General features: G+C 43.9%; 1 protein-coding gene across 1 annotated transcript; it reads right to left on the bottom strand.

The window, feature by feature from the left end:
- Nucleotides 1–3,617: 3,617 nt before the first annotated feature.
- On the bottom strand, nucleotides 3,618–7,711 carry C2H9orf131 (chromosome 2 C9orf131 homolog). The gene is made up of 2 exons (XM_047769242.1): nucleotides 7,481–7,711; nucleotides 3,618–7,115 (listed from the first exon to the last, which is right to left on the bottom strand). The coding sequence occupies exons 1-2, from the start codon at nucleotides 7,709–7,711 to the stop codon at nucleotides 3,618–3,620; spliced, it is 3,729 nt and encodes a 1,242-aa protein (XP_047625198.1).
- Between the last annotated feature and the right edge of the window lie 7,348 nt (nucleotides 7,712–15,059).

Below are 15,059 nucleotides of genomic sequence, written 5' to 3'. Positions count from 1 at the left end.
CATTTGGATCCAAGTAGCCCTGAGAGTCTAGTGGTCACATAATGCCCAAGAGGAACACAGGGCTGCCAATTCTTAGTTTGACTGAACTGTGCAAAAGTTAAATGATTTGTTAATCTTGCCCAGCCCTTCAGCCTACTTAGGGCTTAAAACGGTTAAGAATATAGGACTTGAGTTTTTTATAAAGCTATTCAGAGATCCATAGACTTATTAAATGGCCCTGTGTCGAGTAGATACTCAAAATTGCATTGTCTTTGAGACTTCAGACTTTTTCTGAGGGTAGATAGCAAAGAAAAGTACTCTCGGTTCCACTCCTGGCCAGCAGGTGGTGAGTTTTGGATTCAGACCCTGTAGACAGGTTTGAGCTAAATAAAACTTTGGAACAGGACAGTGACTTCAGTGAGATGAGGCAGAGAGACAGCATGTACCTTCTGACCTGGTGTTTTTCTCAACCGAGTATACAGAGTAGAGTGAATGTTTTAGAATGGAAGGAGCACTGTTTTGGGAGAATGGACTTGACCTCATAGAACCTTATTGTCTTTAAAGGGCTCAATAGCCATAATATCAGGAAACCAGTGGTATAAATAGGCACAGATTGTTATGGGGCTGCAAGGAAGGGGAAACCATACAAAGATAGAAGAAACAGAAAGCCCTGGAGGTGGTCTGAGTTGGGCCATTAAAGGAAGGTGGGAGGCTTGACATAGAGAAGTGCAAGAGAGCGGAAATACAGGCCAGAAAATACTCAGAGCATGCTTAAGAAGCATCAGGTTGACTGGCAAGGAGTGAATTCCAAGAGGCCAGACCATGTTGTGAAAAACCTCAAATGCTTGTTGTGAATTTTATTCTAAAGGTGTTGGGGGTTTAGGTAGTAAAGTGACAGATTTCAGTGCTAGACAGTTTATTTTTTGTGTGTGTGATCAAATAACATAAAATTAACCCAGCAAATTCCAAGTGTACAGTACAATATTACCAACCACATTTGCATTGTTGTGTATAGACAATATAGACAATTAAGTCTTTTTTTTTTTTGCTTTTTGGGGCCATTCCCATGGCGTATGGAGATTCCCGGGCTAGGGGTTGAATCGGTGCTACAGCTGCCCACCTACACCACAGCCACAAGGTCCAAGCTGCATCTGCAACCTACACCACAGCTCATGGCGACGCTGGATTCTTAACCGACTGAGTGAGGCCAGGGATCGAACCTGCAACCTCATGGTTACTAGTCAGATTAGTAACAACGGGAACTCTTGACAATTCACTCTTTCATTAGCCATTCACTAAAACTTTATTTTTAGAGAAACAGTAGTGTGCATTATAGAAATTTAGGAAAGTATTAAGCAAATTAAGAAAAATAATATTTCTAGGAATTCCCTGGTGGCCTAGTGGGTTAAGGATCCAGCATTGTCACTGCTCTGGCTCAGGTCACTGCTGTGGGCTGTGGTTGATCCCTGGCTCAGGAACTTTCACATGCTATGGGCACAGACAAAAAAAAAAAAAAAAAAATTCAAATGTATATTTATATATATGGTATTTATAAATCAAAATAGGATCATACTGCTTTCTAACTTTTTAAAGTCATCTCCACCTTTCTCTTTCAGTAAATTTTTATTTAATGAAATACTTAGTACATTTTTTAATTTCCCAAGTGGCCCAAAAATGCCATTCACAACTGTTTTGACCAAATCAATATATATCCAGTCTAGGACCACAGGTTGTACCTGTTTTGTTCCTTTACTTAAAGAGATTGGTTCAGTTTACCTCCAGAGAATTGTAACCATATGGAGGATGAATTAGAAGGAATAGGACAACCAACTTGGTGAGAAATGATAACTAAGACGGTGATGGTAGAGATGAAGAGGTGAAGATGGGCTTCAAATACACTTTCTAGGTATAATTGACATGGTTATGATTGATAATGGATTAGATTGGGGTGTGAGGGGAAAGGAGTTGGATGGCAGGTTTCTGGCTTCAGTATTGCGGTGGATATGGTACCCTTTGAGTGGGAATTGGCACATTAGAGGAAATGCTTAAAGGGAAAATGACAAGTTTTGTGCAAGTTGAATATGAGACAGTGCTAGTAGGTAGTATGGCTTTAGAATGATTCATGTTTTGAAATAATGACATTTGATGAAATGAGTCCAACTTTTTTTTAAATTGTATTGGTAAAATTGGACATTAGATTCTAATAGGCGAGTCTACACTCAAAAAATTAGAGTAACAGTCTAAACATAAATCTGTGAAAGTTCTAGAAGGAAGTGTTTTAGAAACCATAAAGGAAAATGTTGGTAGATTTAAACTTTGGCACAGTAAAAATCATCTTAACATTGGAAAATAAGCTACGGATTGGGAGAAGATATTTGCAGCATGTGTAACAGGCTGAGTTAATATCTGTGATAGGCAGGATAATGCCTCCCCCCCACCCCACCAGTACCTCCTAATTCCTGGCACCTTATTTTACATGACAAATAGGAATTAAAGTTGCAGATGGAATTAAGGTTGGTAGCCAATTAACTGTAAGATAGGAAGAGTATCTTGGATTATCCAGGTGTGGCCAATGAACTAAGTGTCCTTAAAAGTGGGAGAGGGAGGCAAAAGAATGACATGATGTGCAAAGAACTTTGACTTGCCTTTGCCAGCTTTGAAGATGGAGGAAGAGGAGCAATAGCCAAGGAATGCGGGCAGCCTCTAAAAGCTGATGAATCCTACCCAGTGCCCACGGAAAGGAATGCAGCTCTGTCAACCTCTTGGTTTTAGCCAAGACATATATCAGACTTTTCATAAAATTAATAATGTTTTGTGGTAATTGGTTAATGGCACCAGTAATAAAGTAATATACCCAACAAACAGTGCAGTATAAAAAATGGGTATACAATATGAACAGGAAATTATAGAAGAAATCAGGGATGAACACTTAACTAAACATGGAAAGGGACTTGTTTTTGTGGCTTTGGGGATGCATGAACTATAAACTAGAGCAGAAGGCTGACAAGAATTGGCCAGAGGAGTTACCGTTGTGGCTCAGCCATTTAAGAGTCTGACTAGTATCTTTGATGCGGTTTGATCCCTGGCCTCCTCACTGAGTTAAGGTTGCAGTGTTGTCACAAGTTGTGGCATAGGTCACAGATGTGACTTGCATCCAGCGATGCTATGGCTGTGGTGTAGGCTGGCAGCTGCAGCTCTGATTCAACCCCTAGCCTAGGAACTTCCACATGCTACAGATGCAGCCCTAAAAAGAAAAGTTTAACGAATTGGCTGGGAAGATTCGGAAACTTGACTAACAGGACTGAGAACAGCTGCCTAGACCAGACCAGTTGTGCTCATGTGAACAAATATATTTTTCTTCTGTTAACTTAGAGTGAAATATTTTTCAGGAGCAGCATCGGGCTGTGCTCTTTTGGGCTTAACACCTTCACCCTAGAGAGTTAGGGATGTGTGGACTCCAGGTTGATCATCTGTGAAGGGCTTGAAAGTTAAGCTTACAGAATCCTGAGCTCTTTACTTTCTGGGACCTGATTTTGAGGGGATGTTGGCTGCAGCAGAAGTCAGTAGGGAACTGACATTCCTAGTACCCCAGACTCCAAAAAAGACAGGAGTCATATTTGTCTAGTTCAACTAGTTTATTAGGATTTCCTTTGCTTGTCTCTCCATCTCCCAAGTGGTTTGGCTTTAGGTCTTGGGGTATTAATGTTGGGTGGTAATACTACCAGCCTTTCTGCTGATGATTTGGTGGGCCTAGGCCCATAGGTGCCTAGAATTTTGGCTAACAACTTTTGGAGACCCCTGGTAAGGGGAGCCTGAGGTGTGGGGGAGGAAAGATGCTTCTGGGCCCAAGGACAGTGCTTGCAGTGCTGAGGGCCCAGGGTGTCACCAGCTTCCAGCCTTGCCCCTTGCTTATCTTGGGAACCCACAGCCTTGGAGTTAAGCTGTGGGGAGAGAGCACTGTGTTGAGAGCTCTGGTCCCTATGCTGAGCTCTTTGGGAAAGCCTGCTTACAGGGACCACTGCTAGTCTTCTGGCCTGGACTGGCTGGCTTTTCCCTGTAACTGTGGATGACCCCAATCTTGCATCCCCTCCGCCGTGGTCTCCTTTGGGTTTCCTGGGGCTCTCTCTCTTTGTGGCTAAAGGTAGGGCTGAAGCATTGTCCTGTCTCTTGCCTGAGGCAAGAACCTTAGGATTTGAGGGCCCTTCCAGGCCTTGGCATTTCCTACCAGCCTTTTTGTGACTACATGACCCCTGGAATGACATCTGGGATACCATCTTCGCTTTCATTCTTTGCTCTTTCTGAGACCCTTGTTCTGCCCTGTCAGACTTTTGTTGCTGAGAATGGGAAGAGGAATTGGAGTGATAACAGTGGGAGATCTGGACAGGCTGAGTTACTGTGCTCTGAATTTTGGGGGAATGACAGCTTGAAGAGTGGGGGCACAGATTGGGTGGATGAGTCTGCTGTGGGGGGCAGGAAGAGAGGCTCTGGGTGGCTTGAGTGGTGGGACTTAGAGCAGAGGAGCTGCCAAATGATTTATTTGGGCCAAGAGATCTGGAAGCAGGGCTCTGCTGTAGTGTCTTCAGCCTGAGTTCCAACTCTCTACTCCAGTGCCAGGCCTGGATCCCAGGGTTCGTGGGCACCTTTGGGACATCCTCTTCCTGAGAGGATAGAGTCTCTGCCTTAACTCCTAGAAACAGCTCTCCCTTGGACAGGCCAGGCTGGTTGGGCTCAATCTTCAGTGCTTCATCTAGGGTGGGAAGCCAGGGTATTGGCTGTAGGGGATCCACTGCTGGAGGGTGGGGGTCCTGAGGGAACCCTCCTTGCTGCACATTCCCCCGCACAAACTCAGGGTCGATGTGTGGATTTTTTGGTAGAGGAGCAGATAGTGACCTGGGGGCTGGGGCTGGGAAATCAATGGTCCAGCAGTTCTTTTTCTGCTCCAGTGTTGCTCCCTCAGTTTTACAGTTGCGTTGGTCTTCAGTAGGCTCACTTGTGTGAGACTTTGACATAGAATTTGAGGGTGGATTGGGGCAGATTTCTTTGTGCCCCATGACCCCTCCAATAGACTCAGAGTCAGACTGGACTTCCAAGGCATTGGGTCCATATGGGTCTTGGGGTAAGCTGCAAGCCTGGAGTTCTGAGGCCCAGGAGTTCTTTCTCATTTGTATGTCCCCACATCTAGCTTCAGAATCAAACAGGACCCCCGCAGGGCTAGCTCTGAGGGAATCCAGTTCAAGAGCATGGGGTGGGCTGAAGGCTGAAGATGGGGATTCAGAAGCCCAGGAATTCCTGAAATGATCAGTGTCCTTCCATGCAGCTTCTGACCTATTGAGGCCTCCCACAGGAATGATTCTGCAGGATTCTGGAACAGGCACTGGAGATGGGCTGTGGGCATGGGCTGGGGACTCTGGGGTGCAGAGGTTCTCTCTCTGCCTCATGGCCTCCCACAAAGCTTTGGACTCAGACAGGACAGCCTGGGCACCTGTTCCTAGGGACTCCAACAGAGATGGTGAGGGAAGGCTGGAAGATGAAACTGGGTCTGCAGAGACCTGACAATTTTCTCTACCCTGCATGCCTTTGCATGGAGTCTCTGATCCTGATGGGACACATAGAGGCCTGGTTCCATAGCACCCTGGGTCAAGGTCCAAGGCAGGAGGTTCAAAAGCCCAAGGGTTTGATGAATTTTCTCTGCATCCCCACTGGGGCTCATAATCAGTTGGCTCTCCAAGGGAACTGCCTCCTTGGAGTTCTGGTAGGGGATGTGGAGGAGGGTAAGGGGCTGGTATTGGAGGCCCAGAGGCCCTAGGATTCTCTTTGTGCCCTAAGGTTTCCCAGAAGTCCTTGGTCACAGAAGGTCCACCTTCAGGGCTTACTTTCTGGGGTTCTGACAGAGAATCTGGGGGCTGACAGAGGACTGGCATCAGGGGCTGTAAGACTTGAATACTCTCATTATGTCCCATGGTTCCCCGCTGAGTCTCAGGTACAGGTGGAACTTCCAGGGTGCTAGTTCCTTGAGCCTCTCTCATGGTGTCTACAGGTTGGAAAGGGACTGGGATTGGAAGCTCAGAGATCTCTCTTTGCCTTGTGGGTTCCCAGAGAGCCTTAGATCCAGACAAGCTTCCTATAGAGCTGACTCCCTGATATTCTGGTAGAGAAGTTGGGGTTAGGCTGGGAGCTGGCATTGCTGGCTCAGAGTCTTTGAGGTCCTCATTTTGCCCTATGGTCTTACATGGGACCTCATACTTAGTTAGGGCTCCCAGGAGGCTAGAGGGATATTCTGCCAAAAAGGCAGAGAGTGAATCTGGAATGTGTTGTTGGGAGCCAGGATCCCATGGCACCTTGCACCAGACCTCAGATGAATGGAAGAGCTTGGTGGGTCTGGTTCTTTGGAGTTTAGGCTCTGAGTGCAAGGCTTGATCCTCAGAGACCCAAGGGACCTCTTCCTGCTGTGTAAGCCACTGTGTATTCACTTCAGTGCCAGATGGGACTCTCTCATGGTCCATAGGAAAGGATTTAAGATGGAGGGGTAGTGATGGGACAGGAGGAGAAGATGGACAGGGAAGTTGCCGAGGTTCAGAAGCCATCCCTTCCAGATCTTTTGTAGCATGGACTTCATGGGTAGGAAGCTGGGTTGGGGAGCAGTACTGGGGAAGCAGCAATTCTGGGGATCTAGGCAGGAAGGAAAGCTTGTTAAAGAAGACAGAAGGGCTAACAGACAACTTCAGGGAAGAGGGACCACCTGAGCTCAGGAGGATGGCCTCCAAGGACTCACTGTGCCGAGAGGGGAGACCCCAGAAGAGCTGGCTTTTTCTTTGCTGTAAGCAGCTCCCTGATGCTGTCTTGTACTTCACATGCAGGTTGGTCAGGATCTGAAAGGTGGGGTAAGATCTGGAAAGAGTTGGGGTCTGTGTATGTACTTGTTCTAGTGTCCCTATGGCCTTGTGGAGGCCCTCAGAACCACAGGATGGCTGGGATGGGGCTGTGGTGGCCTGCTCTTCAATAGGAGTTTCTTTGGGACGGGAACATGGCTTCAGTGGATCCAAAGATGCTTCCTCTTCTTCCTCCTCTTCTTCCTCCTCTGCCTCCTGCTTCCACATGTGGTCAAGGAAAGCCACATGGTACAGAAGTGGTGGGCCCTGGGGAGTGGAGAAAGATGGAATCAGGCATGAAGCCTTTTCAGAGACACAGGTATGTCATATAGCCTGTAGTCTCTGTTCTACACCCAGAGTGAACAGTCACTGGAGCCCACATCTGTGGTCGATAGTCACCCATCTGGTGTTAATGGCCACTACCCAGCCACATTTGGAGATCAGCATCCCTTACATAACCCTACATCTAGGATCAGTTATCATTCACCTTGCTTCAAATCTAGTGTCAGTGGTCACTCACCTGGCCTCACATTTAAGGCTTATAGTCACTCTTTTGGACCCATAGCAATGATTCCTCACCTAAACTCACATGTGGTGAATCATTTACCCAGCTGCACATCTGTGTCACCCACCTTGCCTTGGATCCTGTCCCCAGAATACCAGGGCTGAAGCTGTTGCCATCTCCCAAGCTGCCACCACCTCCGGATCTGCCAAACCACGAATAAGAAGAGTGTAACCAGATTCCCTGGGCTCTGGAGGCAGCTGCTGCCACAGTGTCTGCAGGCTAGGGTGTGCGTCAGGTGGCCCCAAAGAAGCCCCAGGTCCCACTCAGCCCCAGGCAGGTCCTCTAGCAGCCACTCCATTTTCTTCAGCCTAGTGGCAGTTTACCCTGAGGTCATCATTGCATCACAGAACAAAGAATTCCCATCCCCCACATACCTAACAGCTGTCTCCCTGAATTTGAGGACAAAAATCGCCCTCACCAGACAATTCATACTTTATACAATGAAACTTGAGTGATCCCCTTTTGATTGCCAAGGTCAGAATTATCTTCAGGCATTGTGGTTGATTTCCAGCATCGAACTGCCTTATTCACATCCTAGTTCTGCCACTTCCTACCTGTGTAATCACAAACGATTTCATCTTTCAGTGCTTCAGTTTTCCCATCTGTAAAATGGGGATAATATTACTTACCACATGAGTTGTTTTGAGAATTAAATGAAAATATTTATATGCCTAGAGCAGTACATAGTACATGCTGTATCAAATTTTTATTTCTTTTGTTGCCACAAATAATCAATAACCAATCTATAATAAGAATAGAAGTTCCTGTTGTGCCTCAGCGGTTTAAGGACCTGACATTATCTCTGTGAGGATGCAGGTTGAATCACTGGCCTCCCTCAGTGGGTAAAGGATCTGGCGATGCCACAAGCTGCAGCATAGGTTGCAGATGCAGCTCGGATGCAGTGTTGCTGTGATTGAACCAGAGCTCAGCTGCAGCTCTGGTTTAACCTCTAGCCTGGGAACTTTCATATGCCACGGGTGTGGCCATTAAAAAACAAAACAAAACAAAACAGAGGAGAGTTTTGGAGCTTCTGCCGTGACACAGCAGGCTAAGGATCTGACATTGTTTCTGTGGGGGCGCAGTTTCAATCCCTGGCCCAGTGCAGTGGGTTAAAGATCCAGCATTATTGCAGCTGTGGTGTAGGTCATAGCTATGGCTCGGATTCAGTCCCTGACCTGGGAACTTCCATATGCCATGGGTGTAGCCAAAAAAAAATTTTTGTTATTTGAGCCTAGCTGAAGACTGTAGCCTTTCAGCTGAGGAAGACAGCCTCTTAGATAGCTCTGAGGAACTTCTCCTGAGAAGCCTGGTTTTCACATAGCTTTGTATCTTGTCAGAACAAAGAATATCAAACATGACTGGTGTACATTCCTTCAGCATTTCAAAAAAGATAAATTAGTTCGTACTCAGCAAGTCGGTATGGCCTTGGCACCTGGGAGGGGAGGCTTATCTTCAAAAGAGTACTGGCATTGGTGTCCCAGGAAGGGAGGCATTTATCTCTATCTTCAAAATGGATGTTTTCCACTTCTGGACAATGCACCCTTTTCTTTAATGGTTGAAGCAGATGTACAATGTATGTTGGACAGAACACAAGACAGGCTGTTCTAGTTAGTATAAATTCCAAGCCAAATCATTTATAAGTGAGAGTGACCTCCCCGTACCTCAATATGTGAAAATTTCTTCCATGACTTTTTTTTTTTTTGCTTTTTAGGGCCACACCTGTGGCAATGGAGGTTCTCAGGCTAGGCGTTGAATCTGAGCTGCAGCTGCCAGCGTACACCACAGCCACAGCAGTGCTGGATCCTTAACCCACTGAGCAAGTCCAGGGATGGAACCTGCATCCTCATTGATACTAGCTGGGTTTGTAACCCACTGAGCCACAATGGGAACTGCTCTTCTATCACTTTCAAGGTTCCTGATTATAAACCTCATTACATCTTTAATAGATGTAGTCTGTTTCCTCTCTTATATCTTGTGTCTTGAGGTTGCTGAGATCTTTTTTTCAAGCATTCATGTTAAGGATGACAATAAATGTACCTGATCTTTTTTTTTCCCATTTGTATCTCTTTCCCTTAAGACCACTACTCTGTTCCATGTCGGTTCCTCTTTTTTTAGGGCCAAACTTCAATATCTGCCTTTGCAGTACAATTCAGTTCCTTTCTTCACCCCATCCCCATCAACTTCCAACTTGGTCTAATAGAAAGGGTTGAGCCGATGTTAAGGAGACTTGGGTTCTATAGCTCTGTCACTGGTGGGCCATATGATCTTGGGAAAAAAAGTTATCTCCGTTGGTACCATGACTTGGATTAAATTTATTCATTCACTCATTCAGCATATATTTATTAAGTGCTTACTATGGATCCGGTACTGTGCTCATTCTTGAGGAGGTAGGTGTAAAACAGGATCTCTGTACTAAAGTAGGTCCCATTTCAGGGACCATTTCAGTCAAATAATAGACAATTAAAATCAAGATGTGCAGGGAGTTCCTACTGTGATTCAGAAGGTTATGAACCCAACTAGTATCCATGAGGATGTGGGTTCAATCCCTGGCCTCACCCAGAGGGTTAAGGATCTTGCATTGTCATGAGCTGTGGGGTAGGTTGCAGACAGACACAGCTCAGATCCCAGGTTGCTGTGGCTGTGGAGTAGTCCAGAAGCTGCAGATCTGAGTCAACCCCTAGCCTGGGAACCTCCATATGCTGCAGGTGTGGCCCTAAAAAGAAAAAAAAAAAACAGTAAATAAGAGATGTGCACAAGGTACTAAGGGGGAAGGGGATTGCTTGTCATGGGTTGCTTTCCAGAAGATACGATCAGTGCTTGGTTTGAGGAATCAAAAAATGAGAATGTAGGGAGCAAGAGCACACTCCAAGCAGTAGAAATGGCCTGTGTAAAAATGGAAGGGTAGGAGTTCCCATCATGGTGCAGTGGAAACGAATCCAACTAGGAACCATGAGGTTGCAGGTTCAATCCCTGGCCTCGATCAGTGGGTTACAGATCTGGCGTTGCTGTGAGCTGTGGTGTAGGTTGCAGATGTGGCTTGGATCCTGCATTACTGTGGCTGTGGCGTAGGCCGGCAGCTGCAGCTCAGATTCGACCCCTAGCCTGGGAACCTCCATATGCCGCTGGTACAGCCCTAAAAAGACAAAAAAAGGGGGAAGAAAATGGAAGGGCAGAAAAAGCATGTCCCATTAGGGAAATCAAAGGTATTTCAGTGCAGCTGTGGTATTGGTTAGGGGTTGGGGAAGCAGTAGGGGAGACAATGTCACAGAGGGCCCTGAATACCAGACTAAGAAGTTGGAAATTTATCTTGAAAGTGATGGGAAATTATTGAAAAATTTTGAGCAGGGAAGAGACAAGATCAAGTTTGTGTCTTGGAAAGAACACTCTGGCTATAGCGACAGCAAAGAGATTGAAGCCAAGAGATTTGCTTTAGTTTAGGCAAAACAAAGATGAGGCCTGAACCAAGCAGTGATGGTGGGAAAGGGGAATAACATGTTCAAGTAGCATTCCAATGTTATAATTGACTAGACTTGGTTACCAGGGGAATAGGGTGAAGTAGATAGGGAGTTGAGAACAATTCCAGAGTTTTGACTTGGGAAACTGGGTGTGAATGTTTTGCTATTTTACTGAGATAAGTTACACAGACCTGCCAACCAGTTTAGGGTGAGGGGGCAATGCGTTCCATTTAGACATTTGAATTTGAGATTTTTTTTTGTCTTTTTGCCTTTTCTAGGGCTGCTCCTGCAGCACATGGAGATTCCCAGGCTAAGGGTCTAATTGGAGCCGCAGCCACTGGCCTACACCAGAGCCACAGCAGTGCTGGATCTGAGCTGCGTCTGCAACCCACACCACAGCTCTTGGCAACGCCAGATCCATAACCCACTGAACAAGGCCAGGGATCGAACCCACAACCCCATGGTTCCTAGTCGGATTCGTCAACCACTGTGCCATGACAGGAACTCCAAATTTGAGATTTCTATGGCAAGGAAATGTTAGGCAGGAACCAGTTAGATACATGGATCTGAAGCTTGGGAAAGCAGTCGGTGGGGGAGATGTAAATTTGACAGCTAGCAGTATATATGTAGCAGCTGAAATGAGAAAAAAAGCTTAAAAATATATACTAGTGTATAATGTTTGGCCCAGACAATATGGCCAGCAAGGTTTTTTGTTTTGTTTTGTTTTTAAAACCTTGAATGAGTAGCCCACATTGTAAAATTAGTGGATTGTACATAATAGTATTTTTGGCTTAAAATCTGGCAACACAGGGCTCTCATTCCCACAAAGTAAAGACCATTGGAATTAAGTAGCAGTTGCTCCCTTAGTGGCCGTGTGCATTCCAGTCCACCGTGTTCTCTTTGTTAATGCCAAGACTAAGGGCTAGTTGCTGTTTATCACTGTGCCTATGGTTTTGTCTTCCTATACTTCTCTATTTTTTGTCATTTGTATCATCTGCCTGGTATTTCAGCTTGCTACTCTAGATGAAGAAAGTTAGTTGAGTTCTTTTTTATTTTTATTTATTTATTTTTATAAATGGAGTAATTTTTATTTGAAAGGTAAATTTTTTTTTTTTGTCTTTTTGCCATTTCTTGGGCCGTTCCTGCGGCATATGGGAGGTTCCCAGGCTAGGGGTCTAATCGGAGCTGCAGCCGCCAGCCTACGCCACAGCCACAGCAACGCGGGATCCGAGCCGCGTCTGCAACCTACACCACAGCTCACGGCAACGCCGGATCGTTAACCCACTGAGCAAGGGCAGGGATCGAACCCGCAACCTCATGGTTCCCAGTCGGATTCGTTAACCACTGCGCCACGATGGGAACTCCCTCTTTTTTATTTTTAAATTAAAGTATAGTTGGGAGTTCCTGTTGTGGCACAGCAGAAACCAATTTGACTAGTATCCGTGAGGACGCGGGTTTGATCCTGACCTTGTTCAGTGGGTCTGCAATCTGGCATTGCCGTGAGCTGTGGTGTAGCTGTAGACACAGCTCGGATCCCCCATTGCTGTGGCTATGGTGTGGGCTGGCAGCTGTAGCTCTGATTCTACCCCTGGCCTTGGACCTTCCATATGTCATGGGTGCGGCCCTAAAAAGAAAAAAAAAGTACAGTTGATTTACAATGTTGTGTCAAACTCTGCTATACAGCAAAGTGACTAAGTCATAAATATGTATACATTCTTTTTTAAAAAAATATTATTTTCCATCATGGGCTATTCCAGAAGATTGGTTAGAGTTCTCTGTGCTATACAGTAGGGTCTTGTTGTTTATCCATTCTAAATGTAATAGTTTTCATCTACTAACCCCAAACTCCCTGTCCATCTCACTCCCTCCCCCTCCCCCTTGGCAACCACAAGTCTGTTTTCCATGTCTGTGAGGCTGTTTCTATTTAGTAGATAGGTTCATTTTTGCCATATTTTAGATTCCATATATAAGTGATATCATATGGTATTTGTCTTTCTCTGACTTAACTTGACTTAGTATTATAATCTTTAGTTGCATCCATGTTGCTGCGAGTAGCATTATTTCATCCCTTTTTATGACCGAGTAGTATTCCATTGTGTATATGTATCACATCTTCTTATTCCATTCATCTGTCAATGGGGATTTAGGTTGGTTCCATGTTTTGACTGTTATGAATAGTGCTGCTATGAGCATAGGGGTGCATGCACTTTTTGAATTATAGTTTTGTCCTGATATATGCCCAGGAGTGGGATTGCTGGATCATATGGTAATTCTATTTTTAGTTTTCTGAGGAACCTCCCTACTGTTTTCCATAGTGGTTGTACCAATTTACATTCCCGCCAAAAGTGTAGGCAGATTCCCTTTTCTCCACACCCTCTTCAGCATTTGTTATTTGTAGACTTATTAATGATGGCCATTCCGACCAGGGTAAAGTCATACCTTATTGTGGTTTTGATTGGCATTTCTCTGATAATTAGCAATGTTGAGCATTTTTCATGTGCCTACTGGCCATCTGTATGTCTTTGGAGTAATGTCTGTTTAGGTCTTCTGCCCATATTACAATTAGGTTGTTTTGTTGTTGTTGAATTGTATGAGTTGTTTGTATATTTTGGAGATTAAGCCATTGTTGGCTATATCATTTGTGGTATTTTCTCCCATTCTGTATGTTATCTTTTATTTTGCTTATGGTTTCCTTTGCTGTGCAAAAGCTTGTAAGTTTGTTTGGGCCTTGTTTGTTTATTTTTGTTGTATTTCTATTGCCTTGGGAGACTGACCTAAGAAAACATTTGTAAGGTTTATGTCAGAGAATGTTTTGCCCATTCTCTCTTCTAGGAGTTTTATGGTGTCTTGTCTTACGTTTTGAGGTTTTTTGTTTGTTTGTTTTTTGTGGGTTTTTTTCTTTTTTTTTGTATGCATGGTATGAGGATGTGATCTAATTTCATTGATTTACATAAAACTGTCCAAAGATACCACCAAAAAGGGAAATTATAAGCCAATATCTTTGATGCATATACATGCAAAAGTTCCCAACAAAACTTTAGCAAACTGAATTAACACATAACAAATATCATACACCATGACCAAGAGAGATTCATCCCAAATTCACAAGGATGGTTCAACATATGCAAATCAATCATGTTAACAAAAAATTCACAAACCACATGATCATCTCAAAGATGCAGAAAAAGTATTTGACAAAATTCAACATCCATTCATGATAAAACTCTTACCATAGTGGGTATAGAGGGACTATATCTGAACATAATAAAAGTCATTTATGACAGACTCACAGCCTATATAATATTCAATGGAGAAATGCTGAAAGCCTTCCTGCTGAAATCTGGAACAAGGATGCCTATTCTCATCATTTCTATTCAATGTATTGAATAGTTGTAGCTACAGCAATCAGGAAATAAAAGGAAGAAAGGGAAATAAAGAAAAGGAAATAAAAGGTATCCAAACTGGAAGGGAAGAAATAAAATTGTCACTATATGCAGATGACTTGATACTGTATATAGAAAACCCTAAGGACTCTGCTCAGAAACTACTCAATCTGATAAATGAATTTAGTAAAGTAGTAGGATATAAGATTAACATTCAGAAATCAGTTGCATTTTTCTATACTAACATTCAGAAAATGAATGTAAAAAAACAATACCTTTTAAAAATCATACCCCCCCAAAATTGCAGAGGAATAGACTTGACTAAGGAAGTGAAAGACTTAAACACTGAGAACTATAAAACGTTAATAAAGAAAATTAAATAGGATTCAAAAAAATGGAAATATATACCATGCACTTGGATTGGAAGAATTAATTTTGTTAAAATGGCCATACTACCCAAAGCAATCTATAGATTTAATGTGATCTCTATCAAATTACCCATGACATTTTTCACAGAACTAGAACAAATAATACAAAAATTTATGTGGAACCATAAAAGACCCAGAATTCCCAAAGCAATCCTGAGGAAAAAAAACAAGGCAGGAGGCATAACTCTCCCAGACTTCAGATGATACTACAAAGCTACAGAAATCAAAACAGTGTGGATTGGTTCAAAAACAGACATATGGATCAATGAAACAGAATAGAGAGCCCAGAAATAAACTCAGATACCTACAGTCAGTTAATGTTCAACAAAGGAGGCAAGAATATAAAATAGGAAAAAGACAGTCTCTTCAGCATGTGTTGC

This window comes from Phacochoerus africanus, chromosome 2 (assembly GCF_016906955.1).
Source record: "Phacochoerus africanus isolate WHEZ1 chromosome 2, ROS_Pafr_v1, whole genome shotgun sequence".
Taxonomy (NCBI): Eukaryota; Metazoa; Chordata; class Mammalia; order Artiodactyla; family Suidae; genus Phacochoerus; species Phacochoerus africanus.
The sequence above is the reverse complement of the archived record's forward strand: the minus strand, read 5'-3'. Positions and strand labels throughout refer to the sequence as shown.